Source organism: Falco biarmicus, chromosome 13, assembly GCF_023638135.1.
Source record: "Falco biarmicus isolate bFalBia1 chromosome 13, bFalBia1.pri, whole genome shotgun sequence".
Taxonomy (NCBI): Eukaryota; Metazoa; Chordata; class Aves; order Falconiformes; family Falconidae; genus Falco; species Falco biarmicus.
This window is the reverse complement of record NC_079300.1, coordinates 18,706,154-18,728,609: the sequence shown is the minus strand read 5'-3', so window position 1 is coordinate 18,728,609 and position 22,456 is coordinate 18,706,154. Positions and strand designations below refer to the sequence as shown.

Sequence of the window (22,456 nt, the reverse complement as noted above, 5' to 3'; positions counted from 1 at the left end):
AAACACTGAGCAGGAGGACTGTCTTCTGTTTGACCCATTGTCAACAATGTGGGCTATGAGATTTGCTAGATGAAAATGTGTTTGCTGCTTCCCCCTATTGATGCTCTACAGTCATTTCTGCATGAAGCTCTACTCAGATTTTTAGCTCTCTTAATACACAATCTTTCAATGATTCAGTGTTAGTTATCTCTTTTCATATACATGTATTTTTTTCTGTCTTTGATGAAATGGTATTTTCATACACATGTATCTGCCCTGAGTTTATCTTCTAAAAAAAAATTAAGCTGATCAGTTTTTTTCATTTTCTTGTTAATCTCTGCCCACTTTCCTGAGTAATTGTCTATTTGCTTTTCAAATAGCTTTCATATATTTGCTGTGCCGTTACTTGTGGCACTTTAGCACTCCAAATTTTATCATTTTTTAGTGAACGCTAGCCTTTGAAGACCTGGTGCTTCCTCTATGGCAGACCAGAGCCCTCGCAGCTCTGTATGGGTTACACAGCGTCAGCAGCTCTGGTGGATGGCATTCAGGGTGGTCAAGAGGAGCTGTTTAAAAACTTCAGGAAAGCCTTGCAATACCAACTGAAAGGCCAATGAAAGGTGGATAAAATTCAGTGAGGATAACTACAAATCTATGCACTTGGGAGAAAGCAAACCTATGCTTGTATAAATAGCGATGGGGTTCCTGCTGGCGATGCCTACCCTGCTAACATCTTGCAGTTAAAACGGATAGTTCTGCTGAAATAAAATCGCAGTAAAAAGCCCCGGACGTTATGAATTCACAAGAACGAACTGGGAGTAGGGAAGAAAATGGCGCCCTGCTACCGCCGGCGGCGGCCCGCTCCCTCACGGGCCTCCGCTCTCCGCGCCAGCCCTGCAGGTGCCAAAAGCCGGGCTGGGGGCCTTGGAGGGGCCTTGAAAGGACCTTGAACGGGCCGCGGCGCGAGCGCCCCTCCGCCGTCCCGCCATGATGGGCCCCCGCCCCCAGCCGCCCGCCCCGCCCCGCCCCGCCCCGCCCCCAGCCGCCCGCCGCCGCCCGCCGCCGCCCGCCCCGCCGCGGAGCGCATGCGCGCAGGCGCCGTTGGCCGTTGCCATGGCAGGCGGCCCGACGCGCGGGGCCGGCGGCGGCGGAGGATGAGGCTGAGGCGGCTGCTGCTGCGCTACTACCCGCCGGGTGCGGAGCGGGGCGGGGGGGCCGAGCCGGTGCCCTGCCCAGGGCCTTGGCAGCGGTGGGGCCGGGCCGGGCCTGGGGCTGCCGCTGGGCGCCCCTGAGAGGGATGCGCGGCGGGGGCGCTCCGGTGGCGGCGGTTCCCCGCGCCCCTGCCGTGGCTAGGGTGGGGGAAGGCGGGCAGGCCGCGCACCGGCCGCTGGGGTGGCTGGAGGTGCGGGTGTTTCGGCGCTGCGGTTGGTTGAGAGACTCGCAGCTCATCGCCGATCGGGCTGTAATTAACGAGTTATCATTGCAAAATCAGGGCGGTCTGGTTTGCATGACAGTAAGGAGTTCGAAAGCGATGGTAGTTGGTACCAAAAAACATGTATGTGTTATGAAAAGGCCTGTTAGCAAAAAGTTGGCACGTTTCTTATTTTTTCTTTCTCTGTTTTGTGAGTTTTCTGAGCAGAACCGTGGTTTGAAAAGCTCTGCTGCTGAGCTGTCTTCATCATGAACTCGGGAGACTTTAATGCGTTTTCAGAAGTGAAACAAGATGGAGATGGCCAGCTCAGGGAGTGTAGTGTGATAACAGATCTTTCAAATGGAAAACTTTTCCTATGGACTTGGTAAAATGCAAAATGACATAAAAATTCATCTAAGTTGCCCTTTGCCACAGAAAACCAATGAGCAGCAGGACTCTTAACAACTGCTTCAAAACAGGAAGCAATGCGGTTAAACATTTTAATACTTCGGCTCAGCAGAAGGCACAAAAGTGCCAGAGCATACCTAGAAATGGGAAGTCTCTTACAATTTTATGTACATTAGTGCACACAGGCCTTTGAGAACACTGAAATAAATGTAACAGGTTTTGTAAAACATGTTTTCCAGGCTTCTTGGAACACCAAACTACAGCAGGTATCTTCAGGACAGCTTCTTTGAAAACAGACCTGATGAAATCATGCAAAAAGTTTTTTTGGGGAAAAAAGAACTTGTTCATTTCCAGAACAGAAAATGGCTCATAAAGAATAACACTTAATGCATTTTATCATATAAACACATTCAGAGTCATTTGTCACCCTGCTAACTCTTAGCAAGAACAGCTAACATCCTTCTAGTTCCAAGAACTGGAAGTAGGTCTGCTGAAGTTAGTAGAGTGATAAAAGTGGAAGTATTCCTGCCTACAGTGCATGTTATGAAATCCTGGACATTTAATTAAGACTCTTACTAAATTTTTCTTTTTTAAAGGAATTATTTTGGAATATGTACAAGACAGTGAGCCAAAGACCAGATCTATAGATCTACTTGATCTTAGACCTGAGTAAGTATGGTAATATTTCAGTTAACGGCACTCTGCTGTTTTATAGCACGCTCATGGGCAACTGTATTTGACTGTTTTAAACATAATTGAGGTCAGCTATGTCTTTGTTCAATAAAACACACACACAGAGAAAAGCAAATAACGTAGTCAAGTCATTTTCCTACTATTTTAAATACAGAATTTTGGATTCCAGCTGGTCATTACCATCGTGCTTCTCTGTTTAGAGTTGAAGCCTCTTTTTGCTTATGGAGTTAGGATTATCAAGATGCCTGTACAAAGCCAGCCGAAATACACAGTGCTTAATGTAATGTTGTGATGAATGGCAGTTAGTTCTTAGGTCCTGTAATAGTATTTCTGGTCTTCAGAATGCTTTCAAAAAGTGGGTCTAACTCAATCTCCAGTTACATTGGTTTAAATCCCTGGAAATAACAACTAGTCATCAGTTCATGTCTCTTGTTAATTAATTAATCCTCATAACAACCATAAGCAAGGTGGTGTAAAGTAAGCAAGTAAGTGATTTCCTCTCATATGTTTGTGTGGAAAACCTAAGTATCTGCCTTTGTTGCAAGTAATGGAAATTTTCTGCTTTCTTCTGCTTCAAACTTAATTGCAGTTGGCTTTTTTGAAAGAACAAGTATGAGTGCATAACCTGATTGTCTAGTCTCCTGCAGATGATGAAAGAAATTGCAGGAGCTTGGTATACCTAAAAATCCGGGATTGGCCTAACTGAAGAATTAAAGCTACAATGTATTTCAAAGTCAAGTTTAGATTTAAGTTTGATAGGATATCTTTAAGTGAGATAGAAGGCAGAGGTCACTTCATGAGGAAGCAAATGAGACTTGCTACGTGTAGGACTATACTCAGTCACATCTGCCTCTAGCTTTCAGACAGTTAGAAGGCACCAGTCTGAAACTCGTGTGTGTATTCCTTGTGAGGAATAGGCCAAATTTGTTCTGATGAGAATGTCGATGTAACAAGTTGCTATGCGGAATTAGCTTTAATGCTGCTATGTATAATTTATTCACCAGTGCTTGAAAGGTTATTTGACTGGCTATTTTGTGCATTCAGTGACAGATACAATGGCATGTCACAGAGTCAAAGAATTGTTTAGGTTGGAAGGGACTTCTTGAGACCACCTAAAGCAGGGTCAACTAGAGCAGGTTGACCAGGACTGCGTGTAGTTGGGTTCTGAATATCTTCTGGATGGAGACTCCACAACCTCTCTGTGAAACCTATTCTAGTGTTTGACCACCCTCACAGCAAAAAAGTATATTTTTGTGTTCAGATTGAATTTCCTAGTTGTTTTTGTTGTTTTTATTTGTACTCATTGGCTTTTGTCCTCTCAGTGAGTAGTACTGAGAAAAGTGTGGTACCCTCTACTTCATTCCCTCCCATTAGCTATTTGTACACATAAAAAGTATGGAACACTTCACAAATTTGAATTTCACATCTAGTGGATTTATTCACAGAACTTTTTGTCTGGCATCAAACACCATGGAAGGATTATCAAGTTTTATTCAGCTCTCAAACTGTTTCTTCAGTTTTCCTCCAGCTAATGTCTCCCTTTAAACACCCAAAAGAAAAAACAAAGAGAAATCTGAGAGCCTTAATATGATTCTGATCATAGTAGTCAGCCTATGAGCTCTACTCTGCCAGCTCTGGCAGGAAAAGCTTCAGAAATATAAAAAAAATTCCATTAAATAAAGTTGCCAAAATCCATGGAATTCATTAGGCAGAAGGGCATGAAGTAATATGATTGTCTTAATACCAACATTGATATGGAAGAGATCTTGCATGTGGCACAAAAGTAGCAGACAATGTAGGCTGCACATACAAGGAAAAATCCAAATTTAAAAATTATTTGGTTTTGTCTACCTGGAACTTCCCAGCTTAGTCGTCTGGGTAAAACCTAAGAAGTCACTTTGTGAAAACCCTAAGTTTTCTGGTGTTACTGAACAGCAATATAAACATTGAGAATACTAATTTATGGGATTGTTAGTGGCTCCCATTTAGAGGACTGATACAGAAAATCCCTTTTAGACTGCAATCATTTACATACTAACAGAAATGTTAGGTTTTCTTGCCAAGACTCATTTTAAGTGTATGTTGGTGCTTTGACTGCCAGGTACTGTCAACCCTGTTTCTCATGGATGGCTAGGAATCAGCAGTTTATCTGATGGCTAGGATGATGGATATCTGATGGAAAGATGATCCAATTCAAAGATGAGCTGTGAACTACTTCCTGGGGGCTTCATGGACATCAGCAGACTGCAGACCACATTTTAGAAGTTATTACCACAACTAAGAGTTACAGGAACAAGCATAGATGTGTGAAGCCACAGACAGAGATAATTTTAACACTTTTCATATATAATTTAACTTGTTGCTTCTTCAGGGGCAATTCACTTGGAATTTATGAAATTCCACTTTAATTTAGATATTCATTCCAAAACTATCAGTTTTGGATACACATCTCCCATGTCTGACCCTCTGTGGAAACCCTTGTGAAAGGTAAATTTGTTATCAGGCAAGTTAAATCTTACTGAACAACTTTAGTAAGAGAAGGAAGTACACAAACCAAGGAAGATTTATCCATATTTCTTTAAGCCTTTAGAGAATGAGGACATAAATGCATATCATTTAATTGTGTACTTCAGTTTCTCTGCAAGTAAATAATATTCTTAGTTTTGTATTTGTAATTATTGCCAGAGGATGAAATCTAGTGGGTTTGAGTTTTCAGGTTTTTAATTTTTTTTTTCCTTCATAATTAGCACAGATGCCATAGCCTTAGTAGATGAAATTCAAAAAGGAGAACCTCTCATCACTTCGTGCAAGGAGCAGGTCATACATTTAGTACGAAGATTGCAAGAGAAGCTAGGGGAAAAAGAGGATCACAAGTTCTATCTGTCTAAGGTCAGAGGCGTCTTTAAGATAATTTTGGGTGTTTTGCGGGGGTTTCAGTTGTGGTGTTGTATGTTTTTACTTCTGCATATTGTGCCTGAGAGCAGAATTTGGTCTTTTATAACCAATTTCTTGGCTCTTTTCAATCATCTCTGCACTGTTTAGAGTGACTGAGTCTTGCTGGGTTATGTCTGCCAGGAATTCCCCAAAAGGCTGGGAGGTGTAACTCTTCCTAGACACTGTTTGCACAGGTTTATGTACAAAGGTATGTTTCAGATGGAGAGAAATAATACTCTTATTTGTCAAATAAGACTCTATGGACCAGCAACATCCATAGTTACGTTAAAACAAAACCTGTAAACAGACCCCAAGTAAATTAGCTGTTGGGAAAGGCCTAAAATTTTTTCATACCCTTGTCTACTTGTTCATCATTTTGTGAAAATTCTGGGGGGTTTATATATTCTGCTACGTACAGTACTACGAGTTGTAATTACTTTCTGCTATTGCTATCATGTTTGAATATTGATAGTTTGATCTTCAGCTTACAGACAGCACTTTAAAAATTTATTTTAAATGAGTCAGCTTTTTAAGAACAATGATTAAAGAGACCTTTCAGAGCTTCAAATCAAGGATTCAGGCTGTCAGAAGAGAATAGGTTTAATTGTATTTAATCGTGGAAATAAGAATACAATTACTTCCAGAGATTTCATGTTGCGATAGGAAATAATTAAGTGTTATGTCTTTATTGTGTCAGCAGATGGCAACGTGTAGCTGTTAAAAATTGCTGGTCAGTGCTCTGTTACTGTTACCTGAATTTTAGAGAGAAAAGGGAGAAGTTTTGTGTTGGTTTGTTTGGCTAAAAAAAAGCCCTTGCATGGTGGTAGATATACCTTGGATTCTTTTGACCAATAGTGCACATCTGGGTGAATTCTGCAGAGATTTGTGTATTTAACCTTGAAAACAGAGCTATGTAATAAGGCATCTTAAATTTGAAAACTTCCTGTTATCTTTTAAGGTGTGCTCTCAACTGAGATAATGCCTTGCTTTTCACAAGTTTTTAAAATTGTTTGTTCATCACAGAGACTGACAAATCATCAAATGCTTATTCAAATTTCAGTGTAACCAATGCATTTGTTCTTTGTTGGGTATAGTGCCACATTTGATCTGTATTTGGAAGTACTAGAAGCAGGCAAATCCCATCAGTGCTGGCTTATATCCTTCAATGAAGGGTAGTTAGAAATACGTGAAAAGAATTTGTCTTATATTTCAGTTCCATTTAAGGCTTGTAAATAAAACATGAGTATCAGGTTCTTCTGAGATACTAATAAAGTACAAGAGGTGGGTAGGAATGAGAATTCCTGCCCCCCCCCCCCCATGTTCCATGTGTTTGTGGGGTTTGTAAATGAATATTTTTTCCTTTTGCACTGGAGCATAATCTTAAATGACTGTATAAACCCATTTTTTTGTTATTTCCAGTAATTGTGGTGATGGTGGTGTGTTAGGCACCCTGCAGAGAAACAAGCTTTGTAATAGTTTCTCAGGTTTTGAACCATTACGTAGTAACGGTATGGTGTAGCAATTTGTAGATTTTTGTCTTAGGGACTGCTTTAGCAGATTTTGCAGAACTGGAGTACATTATTTTAATATTGCATTAGGGTTTTATTATTGCATCATTTGCACAAGCAATTCTTGCTGGCTTGGAGTTCTGTGGATGAAGCAACAGCAGCACTGGGCTTTGGAAGAACAGAATTAGTCCCGTGATCTGACGCTGAACATAAACCCATCTCATTTTCCTCCCTTTTTTTTTATAATTGTTAAGTAGGTTTGTTGTTCAGAGCTGCCTGCATGGAGCCCTAAAAATGTCATGGATCGAATTTCCATAAATTTCCATAATTATCCATTCTCATATGCAGATATTTGTATACTGTGGCTGTTTTAAAAAAAAACAAAGTATTTTTTTTTCATTTCCACATCTTGATTGCCCATTCTCACTGCTGTAGCTGAAAGTACAACTCATCTTACCTTCTCTAGAGAACAGAATTTTCTGTTTCTTTAATATAAAATGTTTTCTGTTTCTCTCCCTCCCTCTCAGTCCTTCACTTGACCATTGCTGTTTCCATTGTGATCAGTCCCTACTCTTCCGAGCAGATCTTTGACCCACTTTTGTTATCTTTTTAGAGACAGGTGGCTGAGAGAGCTACAGATAAGAACAAAAAGTTGAAACTCTGGTAATACATCAGTTATTAAATGACATTGCTCATAAAGCATTTCTTCTTCATTCTTACACTACAGAGAAGACCTAGTGGAACACTGCTGTATTTTTATCATCTGTTTACTTCACTGTCAGCAATTGCTGTGGTTTCCCAGGTTATGATTTTGTTATGCTTCAGACTTGAGCAGAAGCCACCTTCTAATAGGTGAAAGCTGTTCAAATACGAACCCTCTTATGCAGTAGCCAGTTTATTCAAACATGAACCAGATTGTGTTTTTTTGGTCATTTTCAAAGTCTCATGGCATGCTGAACTGTATTGGCAGTATCTGAAACCATTTTCACCTATATTTAATAAACCTTAATGTATGTATTATTATAGCTACAAGATTATCTACATGAAATGTATATACTGTCTGATTAAAGGACCTTAGAAGCAATGTTTGAAAAACAATGACCTCCACAACCTGCACTATACAGGCAGATACCAAATTTGACATTCTTTCTTTGAATTTTGTTTTGATAAATATCTTTGTGATGGGTCTGCATGCCGTTTTTTGTCATGGCCTCATAGGATGTAGATGTAGCTTATTTCTGTTCTTTCTGTTTTTTAAAACAAAATCATATACTAGCTGAAAGCATCCCGTAACCTAAAGGACTCAAAATACTCAATTAAGCTGGATCTCTTGATTCACCATATAAGGCTTAATGTTAGTTGGAATTTCTTTCTTCAGTGATCTCACCAGGCATGGTCTCCTCACTCATTTGTTTTTGCCCTTTCAGCTCTGGTCTAGGGTCACTTTGCTGGTCTCGGAGGAGGTAGAGAAAAAGGAATCATAGGGAAAAGACAGTTCATTCGAGTAAAACCTAAATTTGAAATAAATGCTATATAGTGTCTGCAGCGATAACCTGCTAAAGCATGGGGGATTTTGTAATTGCTAATTTGACAGGAGGAGGAGAAAATATTAACCTATTGAGAATTTTGAGTAATTGTTTTGGGTTTTTTTATCTGTATCAAATGTTATTTTCTTCTTTCTCTCCCTGCTTCTGTTTCAGGTACTTAGAGCACATATATTGCCACTGACCAATGTAGCATTTAACAAATCTGGTTCCCGGTAAGTTGTTTTCAAAGTCAAAATAGGTAATCACTAATTTTATATTTGTAAATTACATTGTAAGGGAATCTCAGTGCTCTTACCTTGCTGCAAAATGAATTCAGCTGTGCTGCCTATAAGCAGCTTCAAGCATGACTGGGGGTTAGATTTCAGGTCTCCATGGGAGAACCAATAGGAGATGCAAAAATGTAGCGGGTGAGATTCAATTTATGTAATTTTTTTCTTCCAAGGTGATAGTTTGTTGGCAATTACTGTACTTTAGAAGGAAGCACCTTTATGGCAATAAAGTGAATATTACTAAAAGCTAAATGAGTCTTTCACATGAATTCATTTAGGAGTTTCATGTGGTGGAATTACATGTTAATTGATTTCACTGTAGGCATGTGTCTGATCATTTTTTCCTTCATGTCTTGAAAGCAGCAGCTTGCTTTCTAGTTGAAATACATTAAAGATTAGAAACAAGTGTTTTTAATGAGTAATCTTAAAAAAAAAAGAGGAAGTTCTATGGTAATTTACATTTTTGAAAAAAATAAGAGATTCAGGGTCTGAGACAGTGCTAACTGAAATCTGTGGAAACAACTCATTAGACTATGTTCCAGGACCAGTAAGGTATTTACTGTATTCAGAAATGAATTTCTTGTTGCTTTAGCTTTATCACTGGAAGCTATGATAGAACATGCAAAGTATGGGATACTGCATCAGGAGAAGAGCTACGTACACTGGAGGGACATGGAAACGTTGTCTATGCAATAGCATTCAATAATCCCTATGGGTAAATATATTTTCTCTGAGATGCTTCTTAATTGTTAATAATGTTATTTTGCAAATACAGAACTGTCACTTTAACATAAAACAGGCTATTTCAAATTGAAAGAATTCAAATTCTGAATTTGTAAAGTTCAACTGCAACTAATCACCATGGGATGACACTGTATATTATTTGCATAAGAGGTACATTCAAACATGTTTTCTGCTATAATTTTTAAAAATTAATTTTAGAAATTCAAAGCATAAATTTCATTAGATATTCAGTGTCTTGAAAAATATGTATATGAGTCAGTTTAATATATTTAAACACAGATTTCTTTCAATAATATCTGCATGATCAGATTTTGTTCTGAACATTAATCATTCTTTTCTGCCTCCATGTAATTAATTGTATATGATGTGAAATATAAATACTTAGGACAGATTGTGTTGCTTCAGTTAAGGAGAAAGAACATTTCTGTCATAATGAAAGTGGATTTGCCCATTTGGTGTTACTCACTTGTTATTGTTTAGAACGATTTACAAGTGTCACTGTCATTGAGTAATTTTTACAAGATCCACAGGGTGCTGCTGTATGAATGTCAAATATGAACTTACGCATCTGTTTTCTGCAATACCTGCTCTAGGTTAGAATTGCTACCTGTTAGGTGAAGGGAATTACATGTTAGCTATTGAAGTTTCACTGTTAGTTTCTTCCTGAGAAAGCTGTTGTGAGTAAACCATTTTGCTTCTCTGGAAAATAAGAGAAATTAATTCCTGTTTTCATACTGAATCACATCACTTCTTTCACTGTCAGATGTGCTGTTTATCAATTAAGTGATACATAGTTAACATCAGGAAATAAATATTAAAGACTTTTTCTTATGCTATTTGGAGCATCATCATTTCCTTCTAAATGAAAAGACTTTATCCAACCTAGAACCCACTCTGACAATATCTGATAGTATTCTTTACTTTTTAAAAGCACTTAATCAAATTCTTTTATATACGTTGAAGAAATTAATGTATGGCAAAAACCTGTGCAAAGATCAATAGAGTGTAACATGAAAGCAGAGAAGCAATATATAGCAAATAAAAACCTTGTGAGAACCTTGAGCTACTTCTACCGTAAAAGTTCAGTAAAAAAAGAACTTTTTTGGTTAATCTTTAAGTTTTGATACAGTGTCCTTTGCTGCATTTTCTGGGTACCTCACTTCAGTCTTGCTTTAACTGCAGTTGGTCACAACTCTTCCACTGACTTCAGTGGGAGTGGAATTTGACCTCTGAAATTTGGGTAAGCTGCTTTTAGAAAGAGTTTATTTATCAAACAGATGCTATCTGATGAAATGACATAACTTTTAAATACAACTGGAAGTACAACAGATAACCTCATCCCTTATGTAGGTTAGTCATCAGTTATGAACACTTCTGTGCACGGTGCTGCCTTCAGAAACTAATTATTTGTGCTAATTTTTTCCCCTTAACATAACTTTTGTTTGTGAAATCCTGCTCCAGGATCTTGTAGTGTGGCAGAATGCACCAAAATGCATGCCAGCTTTGACAACTGGGTATCATTTCTGTGAGTTCTGCTATCTTGGAAGTCAGTTTCTTTTTAAATAAAAATGACAGGATTTTTTTCTCTTTAGTGACAAGATAGCCACTGGATCTTTTGATAAAACCTGCAAACTGTGGAGTACAGAAACAGGAAAATGTTATCATACTTTCAGAGGACATAGTGCAGAAATAGTGAGTACTGATGGATGTTTCTTATTCCTTTGTGTTTCCTCACACCACCATTGATGGCCGTGGGTGCCAAGTCCCCGTGACAATGGAAGGGGCAGCTATTCTGCTGCATCTATTCACACATTCAGATATTGTGAACATTTCTGCAGTGCAAGAAAGATGTTCTGACAGTTCTTAAGAAATGGAATAAACTATTGTATACAGTTTGAAATGGTATTTTTATTTTTCACTTGTTCCAATTTCCCTTGTGTACTAAATGTTAAAACATCTTTGAAAAATACCATAGCAGTTGGAATTTTCAATTTGTAGCACATATTTATTCCTTGATTTATTTACATATCTCATTTTTTCCTAGATAACTTGCATTGCCTCTCATATTTGTAGAACTAAATGCACAAGAACATCATTACTTGTATTGCTGTCTTTTACACTAAGGCCTGTACTTCACATACAGGACCAATTGGAGCTATAGCAGAAATCATAAGTCATGAACAATTCTGTGCTAATAGATAGGCACAGTGGCTCAGAGGAATTTCTGAAATTTTAAGTGTGTTAACTAGGTATATGTGGGATGCTGAAATGTCAAAGGTAATATGAAACGAAACCAGTGTAAGCTTAAAAATGGTTGGTTTCCTTTCCAATGCACTAGGACCCCTATTAGCAATAGCAAATATCTTGATGCACCATGTCACCTGATTTAAAAGATCAGGGCAAATCTAAATGCAGAATGTATTTTTAAACAAAAATAGCTATATAGTCATTATGCAATAAAGCATTTCTGGAAATTGTTTCTGGAAACAATTGGAATTTAATCTGTAGATTGTGAGGCCTATAACTAGTGTGAGAAAATGGTGATTTAGCTTGGTAGTAGGTGAGGTTGGTTTCAGTGAGTTTTTGATTTTCTGGACACTTTGAAACCGTTATCCCTTACAATGGAGAACATGTTTGCTTATTGAGACAGGTTGCAGTGATTTTGCTTCCACAAATCAGATAGGTAAGTACTGGAAGGCCTCTCAATTTCTGCTGACTTCTGTAGGGGTTAGATTAGACCCAAAGTGTTATGAGTTGTGCTAACAAATAATTAGTAGAAGATAATAGCCAGCAGAAAATAATTTGTTAACTGTGCCAGTTAACTATGTGCTGTTAGTGAATCAACGTACTGCTTCTGCTTTGATTTTCATGAAAACTTTATGAACTACTTGTGACAGAAATGAAGCACCTAAATAGTGAATTTTAATTCAGACTTCAGAAAACAATGTGGGAAACCTTCCAGTAAGTCTTTTTAATGTATTGCTACTGCAGAGCCGCCAACTAGTCTGTTTGATTTGAGTAGTCATCCAGAGCTATGGGATAAGGGTTTATTGCTCTTTTAGTGAGCTGTTGGAAGAACTCTGCAATTTCTCTGTATGCCATAAAATATTAAGTCAGGCTTTTGTCTTGTTTAAAAATATTAATCCTGACTTGGTTTTTTTTTGAGAAAATGTGTATCATTACTCTCCAAACTTTTTCCATCCAACGTTTCTTGCTACAGGTATGTTTATCGTTTAATCTTCAGAGCACATTGGTGGCAACTGGGAGCTTGGATACCACTGCCAAATTATGGGATGTAGAGAAGGGAGAAGAAATAGTCACTTTAAGCGTATGTTTGCTTGCCTCATGTTTTTAAAGGTGTTGGCTGCTTTCTTAGTTTTCTAACTGAGATAAAAGTATTTCCTAAATAGTTTCCAAACTTGTAGAGTTTCTTTTACCAGGGGGTCCCACAGTGACTGCAGTTAAAAAGCAGATGAAGAGAACTTGAAGGGAATGACAAAGCTATGGTGTTCTGTAAGAAGTCCTATTTATCAAGACAGATTTTCTCATTTCAGTGGCATTATTGCTATAGGTTAGAATGCCTTCCATTGCTCATTAAAACATGTTGTTATACTGTCAATTATGACCTTGTCTGCATTAACATAAAGTAACTCTGAGAACATTAATGTCAGATGCTACATCTGTATGAATCTTTTTTCCTGTGGACATCAGCAGAGGACAGCCACCCAGTTACCTCTAGGTTGTGATGTCTCTTTGGTCTACATGGCTTGCTGGGATTCCACAGGTTCAGATTGGTCTCTGCTGTTTCAATTAATTTCTCTTACATAAATTGTAAATAACAGGTAGTGCATAGCCTTGCTTTGGTGTGTGTGGCCTACAGAGTGAGTGAGGCATTTTCTCTTCCTTGACTTTCCCTTCCTTAGAGCCCTGATCAGAGCAAAGAGCAATGGAATGTGTCAACCTTTAGCTTATAAGTATGCTTTCATTTATTTTTCCAACTCTCTCCACCACCATCAATGACAAACCGTACTATAGTTTACTGTAAATAAATTATCTTATTTCAGTATGTATTGTTGAAAAAATGTGATTCTGTTTAAATCAAGTATGGAAAATACGTACTGATGATATCACTGGACAGTTGCTCACTGCTTAAGTGATGTGCCTGACTCTTTGCAGTTGTTGGAATATTGACTATTCCACAGTCCAGTAGATCTTTCTGTCAAAATTTTGATATACTGGACAACAAAGTAAATAATATATTGAAGGGCTATAGAAGGATTGTGCTGCTGAAAAAAAGCTACATGTTAAACTACATTATTAGAAAAGTCATAATTTGCATCCTCGTACCTCTTTTTTAAAATTCTCTCAGGGGCATTCAGCAGAAATCATCGCATTGTCTTTCAACACCACTGGAGACAGGATTATCACGGGCTCCTTTGACCATACAGTAGCAGTGTGGGATGTTGGCACTCGCAGGTACTAAAGTACTAATAAATATAATTTTGCATTACATGTTTTAGTGACAAATGAAAGACTCAACATTGAGGTACAAATTACAGACCCTGTATTTTTGCTTCATTTAGAGTATGCATTCCTTCATTTTATCATTTTTTCCTCCTGTTCCCTATGTTCTGCTGAAAAGGAATGCTGCTTCTTAAATGCTTTTGTATATGTTTTTTGTTCTAAATTTCCATCTGATGAGGCAGACAATGGACAGATCTTGTGTTTGTTACTGATGAATTCTCCAAACAGGAAAATAATTCATCAACATAGCAACTAATGGTTTGGAAGGTGTTTATAGTTTCTAGATGGATCAGACTCTTTAGGTAGAAAGAAAGTGTATTTTATGTTGTAGTAAATTAGTCTGGCCACATTGTGTTTAAAAACTATACAAGGACTATTTTCCTTGTCACAATCCTTTATATCAGGATAAATTTATAAAAAGGAGAAAATTTGGCCACTGACTGCAAAGAACAAAATGTCTTGATTATGATGCCAGCAAATAATAACGTAGTAGCTAAATATGAACTTGTTGTATTATCCTGACAAATCCACCTGTTTTTTCAACTGGAAACTCAGTATAAGTAGAATAATGAAATGATTGCCCTGATTACTGGCAAAGTAATTTGTGAAGATAATGATTCTATTATGTTTTCTGAGGTCATGCCTTTTTTCTTCTTGTGAGAGCAAAGGGAATATCTCTAAAACTTATATATAAAAGGAAAGTGTGTGTACAGTGATATCTTGGGATAATAAACAATGTGTATCACCTAAAAATGAAAGTGATTATGTGATTTAAAAAATAATGTACACATAGTGCATCATTTAAGGCTTGCTCCAAAGCTTTGAGCTTATTCAACACTGGCAGTTTAATGTGTGGCAGGTAAATATTTAGGAGGTACTCAACGAATTGGACCTTTGTATTCAACTTCACTCAGCCTGCAAATATTTTTGTTTGAAAACACCTGCTTCTTCCAGCTTCTTGTGTGAGACTGCAGTGAAGTCAAAGCCTTGGGATATTCATTTTGCATTCTCTTCTCCTAAGAAATGAATGTGGACTTCACCTCGGGGTCTGTAGCAGGAAGTGGAATATGAAGGAGAAAATTCTTGTTTAAACACTGGCAGCTCTGGTGATGAGCTAGTGGGCAATATAATGGTGCCAGGCTAGCATTAAGGCTTTTAGATGGCAGTTGGACATGTCTACATTTAGTAATAATGAAAAGTTGAGGTTGGAAAGACTGTGAGCAAATCATACTTTGCTGTATACAGATTCAGATAGATTTGTAAAGATCTTGTAGGTGAGGTTGTATGTGCCTGTCTTTCACCGTATGCAATACATCAGAAACACTGCTTTCCAAATCTGAGTTTGAACTTGACGTTTGTTTTAGTGTTGCTGGCTGACTCTGAGTGTCTCTTCCTCAGTTGTATTCTGGGTGGGTATCCAGAATTGTTCTGAGGGAAGTTTATGTAGGGACAAGAAATCTCAAGGAGGTTCAAGATTTTCTTCATAAAATTAAAAAAATCAAACAAACAAAAAAGTGTATTACATCCCTTGTAATACAGGTCTGTATTTCATCAGTATTTTCTCCATGGCAGATACAGTCATCTATAGTTCAGCTGGAGGTGTCTTCAGGGCTTCATTTACAAATTAACAGCCTGTAAAACTGAGGTCAGGAGTGGTAGACACCCGAATGCCGAGAGACAGACGGTTTCTTCTTATTTGCAATTATGGTGCAAATATTAGAGCATCCATATATTCAATTTCACTGAAAACTGAAGGCTAAAGAAGTATTATCATGACTGAAGCTGATTTTTTGGGTGATTTTTTTTTCTTTAATAATTTTAATGGAAAATTTTGATGGCATTTGACAAGCCTGTTTTCTGGGTTCTTTCTAATTGTGTGTCTGATAGATGGTGGTTTCTGTGATATGTTCCATATGTTGCTATTTATTCTGCTTATTGACTGGATATTTACATTGAAGCTTGAAACCTGAACTGCCTTTTTGAAATTTGGAAATGAAAACTTTTACATTTTAAATTAACAATTTTTTCATTATTAGGTATTCTGGGTATTAGGTATTACAATAACAGCAGTCTTGTTGGCCAGATACTATGTTCACAAAATTAAGAAGTTTTCCGCTGTTGTTTTCTGCTTGTTGATTTTTGGTTTTATTGTAAAAAGGTCTGGACAATTACAGCAGTGCAATTGTTAGAAAGTAAAAGGAGTAATTCTGTAAAATGACATGAGTATTTTCAAATCTCATTTGAGATGTTTCAAAAAACCCCCAAAATATCAAGTTTTTGTTGTCATAAACAGAAAATTTAGGTGCTCAGAAGATTTGCTTTGCTGTTCATTTAGCATATATATTAATACAACTACCATTATATATCTTATGCAATGAATAAAAACATTTCAGTCAAACTCATTTTTTTCTAGTTGTTAGTTTATCCATTAGTTAAAGCAGGTTTTTTATTAATGGTACAGTGATATTAATTAGCATTGTGATAATAACTGGGTTTACTAATCCTTTTATATGTATATAAAATTAATCTTCTTTAGGGTTCATTTCTTTATAGGCCATTAATTCACAGGAAGCAATAATGGCTAATTGTACCCTCTGTATTCTGCTAAAGCTGAAGAATTTAATGGAACTAGTGTTTCCAGTCTTGTGCTGCAAGAAGTTTAGGATTAATGCAGATTAGAAATCATATTTCAGTTTGGCCATTATTTGCCTATTACTTGGGAACACGTACATATTAAGTATCCGATCAAGTTCCATTTAATCTTTGGTGGATTTTATAAAAGGTTTAGATTATATGGAGTTTTAAAGATCTACTGTTTACTGTTCGCTGAAGTAGGATAACGGGAGAGTAATGTGGAAAAACTTGCTGTATGTGCCTTGCATGTAGATGAATAAAAGGAGTCTGTCTCTGGCACTGGAAGGTCAACACATTTCACTGGAAATACATTCACTAAAATATTTTTGAAAGAGAAGAGAGGGCTTTTCCATTTTATTCCTTACTGCCTGTCTGTGTCAAAGATAAAAAAAGGAATTGATGTAGTACCAGAATCCTAAATGACCTGTACCACTCCATTTAATTGCTTTAATGGATAAAATGTGAAGACTTGACACCTCAGAGATACCATTTTTTAAATTTCCTTATAATTTATATTCATGTATAAAAATCCGCACTAAAAATTTGATTTTTTTTTTTTTTTTTGGTAGGGTGTTACATACTTTAATAGGTCACCGAGGAGAGATTAGTAGTGCACAGTTCAGCTGGGACTGTTCTCTCATAGTCACTGGATCAATGGACAAAACATGCAAGGTAAGAAAGTTGAATATGTAGTGAATACAGCTACTTGATATATCCATATATATATTTTGTAAATGGAAGAACATTATTTTAAACTAGTATTCACTGAAGAATTTACAAGTAAATACAAAACCTATAAGCTTAATAATTTCAGTGAAGTCCAGTTAAATAACAATATATATTTTAAGGCTTGTTCAATCAATACACTGGAGAAAAAAATAGGACTTCATTAAAGTGACTAAACAGTGACTTTTTACTGATTTATATCCAGTTTTCATGTTAATGCATTGTCAGACATCAGAAAGAGCCTATATACGTTGCTTTATGGATCAACTAGATACCTACCAAGTAAACTAGTCAAAATAAGCAAAAAAAATTTACTTTTATTTATCTATGCAGCTGTGGAATGCTATGACTGGGACACATATAGCAACTTTAACAGGTCACAGCGATGAAGTACTGGATGTCTGCTTTGATTATGCTGGCCAGCGTATTGCAACTGCTTCTGCTGATGGTAAGTTAAGTGACTGGGACTGCTATAAGAATTGCAATAGTAGCGTAAAACACCTTTGTCCTTTTCCTTTGGTTTTGCTTTGAATGTAGCTTGATGCAAGAGGAGTATCATGACCCAAAACTATAGATCAAGCAATGTTTGTTGCAGTACAGAAAGTTTGGCATTAAATTTCAGAAGTTTTCCCCAGTGAAAATTTTCTTGTTTTTCACACTTTAAACAACTCAACACGTCTTTCCCCTTTAGCTTCAAAATTGCAGGGTAATATCTCACTTGTGGCTGAAAAGGCTTAAATGTTTAGGTAAATAGTTTTTGAATGAATTTGAATGAGTTTTATTTGGGTGGCTCAAATTTAGGCTTAAATGAAAAAGGTAGTTGGAATTTTAATGGTGCATTTGCTACTAGGCTTTCCATATGTACAGCAAGAGAATACACAATAAAGAGGTAGTGAAAGAAGCAATTTTGCTTTGTTATTGGTGTACAGCAGTTTTGTATGCTTATTATTTCTTTAGGAATTGCATAATAATAAATAAATAGGTTTTTGTATTTGTCTGTACAGTGTTATATTATAGTGCATACTGACGATACCATATTATTTTTACATACTTAAGTGTTTTGATTTCCATTTTCAGAGACAGGATAGTAGACTGGATGAGGGCACTCTGCATCTGATTTGTTGTAGCTGCTAAATTACAACATAAGACAGCGTAAATTTTTTCCTGAAATCAATAGCTTATTAAATATAATTAATAGCTTATTAAATAGAATGAATAGCTGAACTGTAATGAAAGCTTTCAGAATATATTGTACATACATCCTAAATTTACAGACTTCAGTAATCCATCTGTATGTGGACATTTGCATTCACATGTTAATTTTCTAGCAGAAACCATTAAGAATTCAACCTTTTCCAACCAAATTACAGATCCTTTTTGACATACTTTGTCCTTGGGGGAAACTGTGTTAAGATTGTTTTTCTATTTCAAAATCAAACCTGAGGATGAGGTCATACCAACCTTATCAAAATGTTCTTACTGAAATGCATGCTTAAGGATAACAATCACAAAAGGCTCCTAATCTACAACAGGATCAGCAAGAGTCTATGATGCAAGAACAAAAAAGTGCATTGCAAAGCTGGAGGGGCATGGAGGTGAAATTTCAAAGGTAAGTTTGTTTGTGGTTTGCACCTTTTCTTATTTGATTAGTGACATTCAATCCATCAGTTATTCCATGACACGGGAATACTGTTAAAGAATGTGGTGGTAAAATCATTAATATTTAAGACTGAGAGGTCTGGCTAAGAAGTTGTCTTTACTAAAGGAACATTCTTTTCAAGTAAAAGCTATTTGTAAATGTTATTTATACAAAATACACATACAAAATACAAATACAAAAATGTATTTTTAAAAGCTTAGCGCCCTACTTCTGAGCTAAGATAGTATTGTGTGTGCTAGTCCTATAGGTTTCAAGAGTCATCTTTCCATATTGTCATGTCATTTACTATTTGATTCTTTAGAACTGAATTCAGTTGCGGTCAGCAAGCTACTTAAGAAGTCCATCCCTCCCAGGGATCAGTACCTGGCTTTGTTAACATTGAAATGACTGTGTTTCCTTACCCCTGTCCTTTTTCTGAAACAGTATATAGGCTGGCTCTCCACTACTGCTTGGCAGAGAACGAGGGGAGCAGAGAGAGAGATGCTGTCCAAATATTTGCCTGCTATGATCATAGTTAATAGAGCTTCTGTCTGACCTGTCCTAAATTGCATTTGTGTTATGCCCTTGGGGCCCCAGATTCTCTGAAAGAATAAGCATGAGTTTTTTTAGTCTTTTGATGGCATCTTAAAGCTATTGCATCTGAGGCTTTTACTATCACCCTTATTCCTTGCTTCTACAAGATCTGCTCCTCTTTGCTTTTTTTCATTTCTCTGCACACCCAATTTATGGAACGGAACAGAAAAAACATATTTCTGTGGCAAAATACACGGAGAGTCTTATTTTCAGAAGTGTGTAAGGGACTTGCAAGTATAAAGCCTGTTTCAAAAATCACTTTGTCATGAGGAGTGTGCTCGTGTACTTGGCTGGAAGACTTGTCTGGCTCAATTTTGCATGCCGAAGTTCAGTTCCAAATGCATTTAGTTACTTCCCAAACTGTACATATTTTTAAAACTTTGATATTTGACTGTTGCAACTTTTCATTATTCTTTCAACTGGATAGTTTTCACTTAACTTAGGTTAGTATGCTAAGTCTGTGCTGCTTTTGTTTGATGTATTTTGTAATTGAAATGTTAATATTTTGAAACTGGAGTGGTTCTTAGTGAACAAAACTCACATGCTTTGATTGGATTGATTTGGCAATTATAATCACTCCACTGAGAGCATATTAATTTCAGAAGGGCTAGTCTTTCCTTGCTTAATATAGTTACTGCAATATTTCACGCTCAGTGTCGATGCACTGAGGAATGCAGTCTGAACACGTGCTGACACGTGGGTGGGTTAGGGACAGCTTCCAGCAGGGTCCATAGTGCTGGCATGATTTCTTTGCTGGAAGTGAGAATCTGCTCATCTGGGAACATGTTGAAAAGTCAGTCTATTTCTGCAGATGTTCTGTGTAGCTGTGATCCTTTGGGAAGATTATTACTTGGAAATTGGATTTCTGAGGAACAGGCATTTTGCCCTTAGTAATTAAGCAACTTTGCATTATATAATAAACCTGGATTGTCCAGTTAGTGCTAGGAAAATATACGTGATTATCTGGAAATACATGCAATTTTGACAATGAATGTTAACAAATATGAAGACAAAATGAGTTGCCTTCAGTGGAAGTTTTTCTATTACAGAGACGTGTTATTTCATGTAGAACTCTATAAAATATGTATAAATTTGGAATTATTGGAATAATAGTAATAACATTTCAATAAAGTTGACTCTAGGGGAGTGCTACCCCTAATTTTAGCTGAAAAGCTGAATGCAACAGTTGCTGGCTTCTGTTCTCATGTTTTAATCACTAGATATGCTTCCTTTTCTAGGCATATTGGCTTGCTAATTAATATAACTCTTTTCTATATTTTTTTAAAGGTATGTTTCAACCCTAAAGGCAATCGTATACTAACAGCCAGCTCTGATAAAACAGCTCGACTCTGGGATGCTGCTACCGGACAGTGCCTTCAGATATTAGAGGGTCATACTGATGAGATATTCTCCTGTGCTTTCAATTACAAAGGCAATATAATCATTACAGGTAACTAATATATTCAGGTTTTTTCTCCTTTTATTTTTGAGACACACTTGAAATCTTGTTATGGTAAAAAAAAATAAGAGTTGGAAAAGTTTCCTGGGACCATGTCTGAAATGCAAGTACCAGCAGTGACTTAAAATACAGTCAAAAAAAGCTAAAACCTCACTTTTGTGAATATGACCATGAACAAATTTGTGTAAAGGCATGGGAATACCCTAGCATCTCTATATGGGCATATACTGGCACCAGACCAGTGACTAAGCCATTTTTTCACAATGCATTGAAGTGAGGGAGGTCTGGATGAGCAAAAGGCAGGAGCACACCTTGTGTGTATTTGGCACTGAACTCTGTTTAGGTTCCCTTCATTTCAGGCAAAAAGTTGTGGGAGTGGGAAAAGACGCGAACAGAGTATTTTTGATCGCCTTGATCTTTTGACTGAATTACCAAAATATGGGAGGCAGGATGCTCTCAGCTAAAACTGTTGCTCTAGGTCCTACAGACTGTTGCTAGTCATGGACAGAAAAATAGTTGTCTGGCTTCTCAGCATTCTGGGTAGATTGTTAATGTAGGTGTTAACAAAAATGGCTAAATTGTGTGATACAGCTAAATTATTCCTTCACAATGTGTGTTTATTACTAGGAAGCAAGGATAACTCCTGTAGAATATGGCACTGACTGAAGAGAAGGAAAGATCCAGTTTGGTATATGCCTACTTGGCACTGACTGAAGAGAAGGAAAGATGCGGTTTGGTATTTGCCTACTTTGTGAATTTCATAGTCAATAAACTCAGTCTTTCAAACCTGTTTTCTCTCACCCTCTTTGTTCGCCTTCAGCTTTACTGAAGTAGAAAAGTTACCTAGATTTTGATAGATTTGACTTTGCTGATGTCTGGTAGATATGGAATCACAAAACAGTAAATGTTGGGAAGGACCTCCTGGAGATCATCTAGTACAACACCCCTGCCCAAAGCACTGTCAGCCAAGCAGGCTGCCCAGGACCGGCATGGCTTTGAGTATCTCCGAGGACAGAGACTCCAGAGTTTCTCTGGGAAACATGCTTAGTGTCTGATCAGTGTCACAGTAAAAAAGTTGCATTTTTCCCCTTGTGTTTAAATGGAATGTTTTCTTCTCTTTCAATTTATGCATGTTGCCTCTTCACTGGGTACAACCAAGAAGACTCTGGCTCTGTTATCTTAGTCACCTGGGAGAAATCATGATTAGTGTGAATGAATCCAGTAGGATGGCTCCATTTTGTTGTGTGTAATTTTTAACTTGTAACCCTTGTAATAAAATACCCACAGCGTTATAATACTCTCAGGTGTGAAAGGGGTGTTGTTATGCACTTGTTCTGGGAACTTTTATTGTAATTTTTTTGTTGTGTGATAAAGTATCAAGTTAAAA

General features: G+C 37.1%; 1 protein-coding gene across 4 annotated transcripts; it reads left to right on the top strand.

Annotated features, from left to right (window-relative positions):
* Positions 1–1,087: 1,087 nt before the first annotated feature.
* DAW1 (dynein assembly factor with WD repeats 1) lies at positions 1,088–22,456 on the top strand. Of its 4 annotated transcripts, XM_056359148.1 has the most exons (13): positions 1,088–1,173; positions 2,395–2,467; positions 5,239–5,380; positions 8,634–8,692; positions 9,342–9,464; positions 11,086–11,185; positions 12,714–12,821; positions 13,863–13,969; positions 17,221–17,323; positions 17,711–17,825; positions 18,910–18,986; positions 20,898–21,060; positions 21,697–22,456. In XM_056359148.1, the coding sequence occupies exons 1-13, from the start codon at positions 1,134–1,136 to the stop codon at positions 21,729–21,731; spliced, it is 1,245 nt and encodes a 414-aa protein (XP_056215123.1). In that variant the 5' UTR covers positions 1,088–1,133; the 3' UTR covers positions 21,732–22,456. The 4 variants fall into 4 exon arrangements, with proteins under 4 accessions (XP_056215123.1, XP_056215125.1, XP_056215124.1 ...); XM_056359150.1 differs by lacking the exon at positions 9,342–9,464; XM_056359149.1 differs by lacking the exon at positions 12,714–12,821.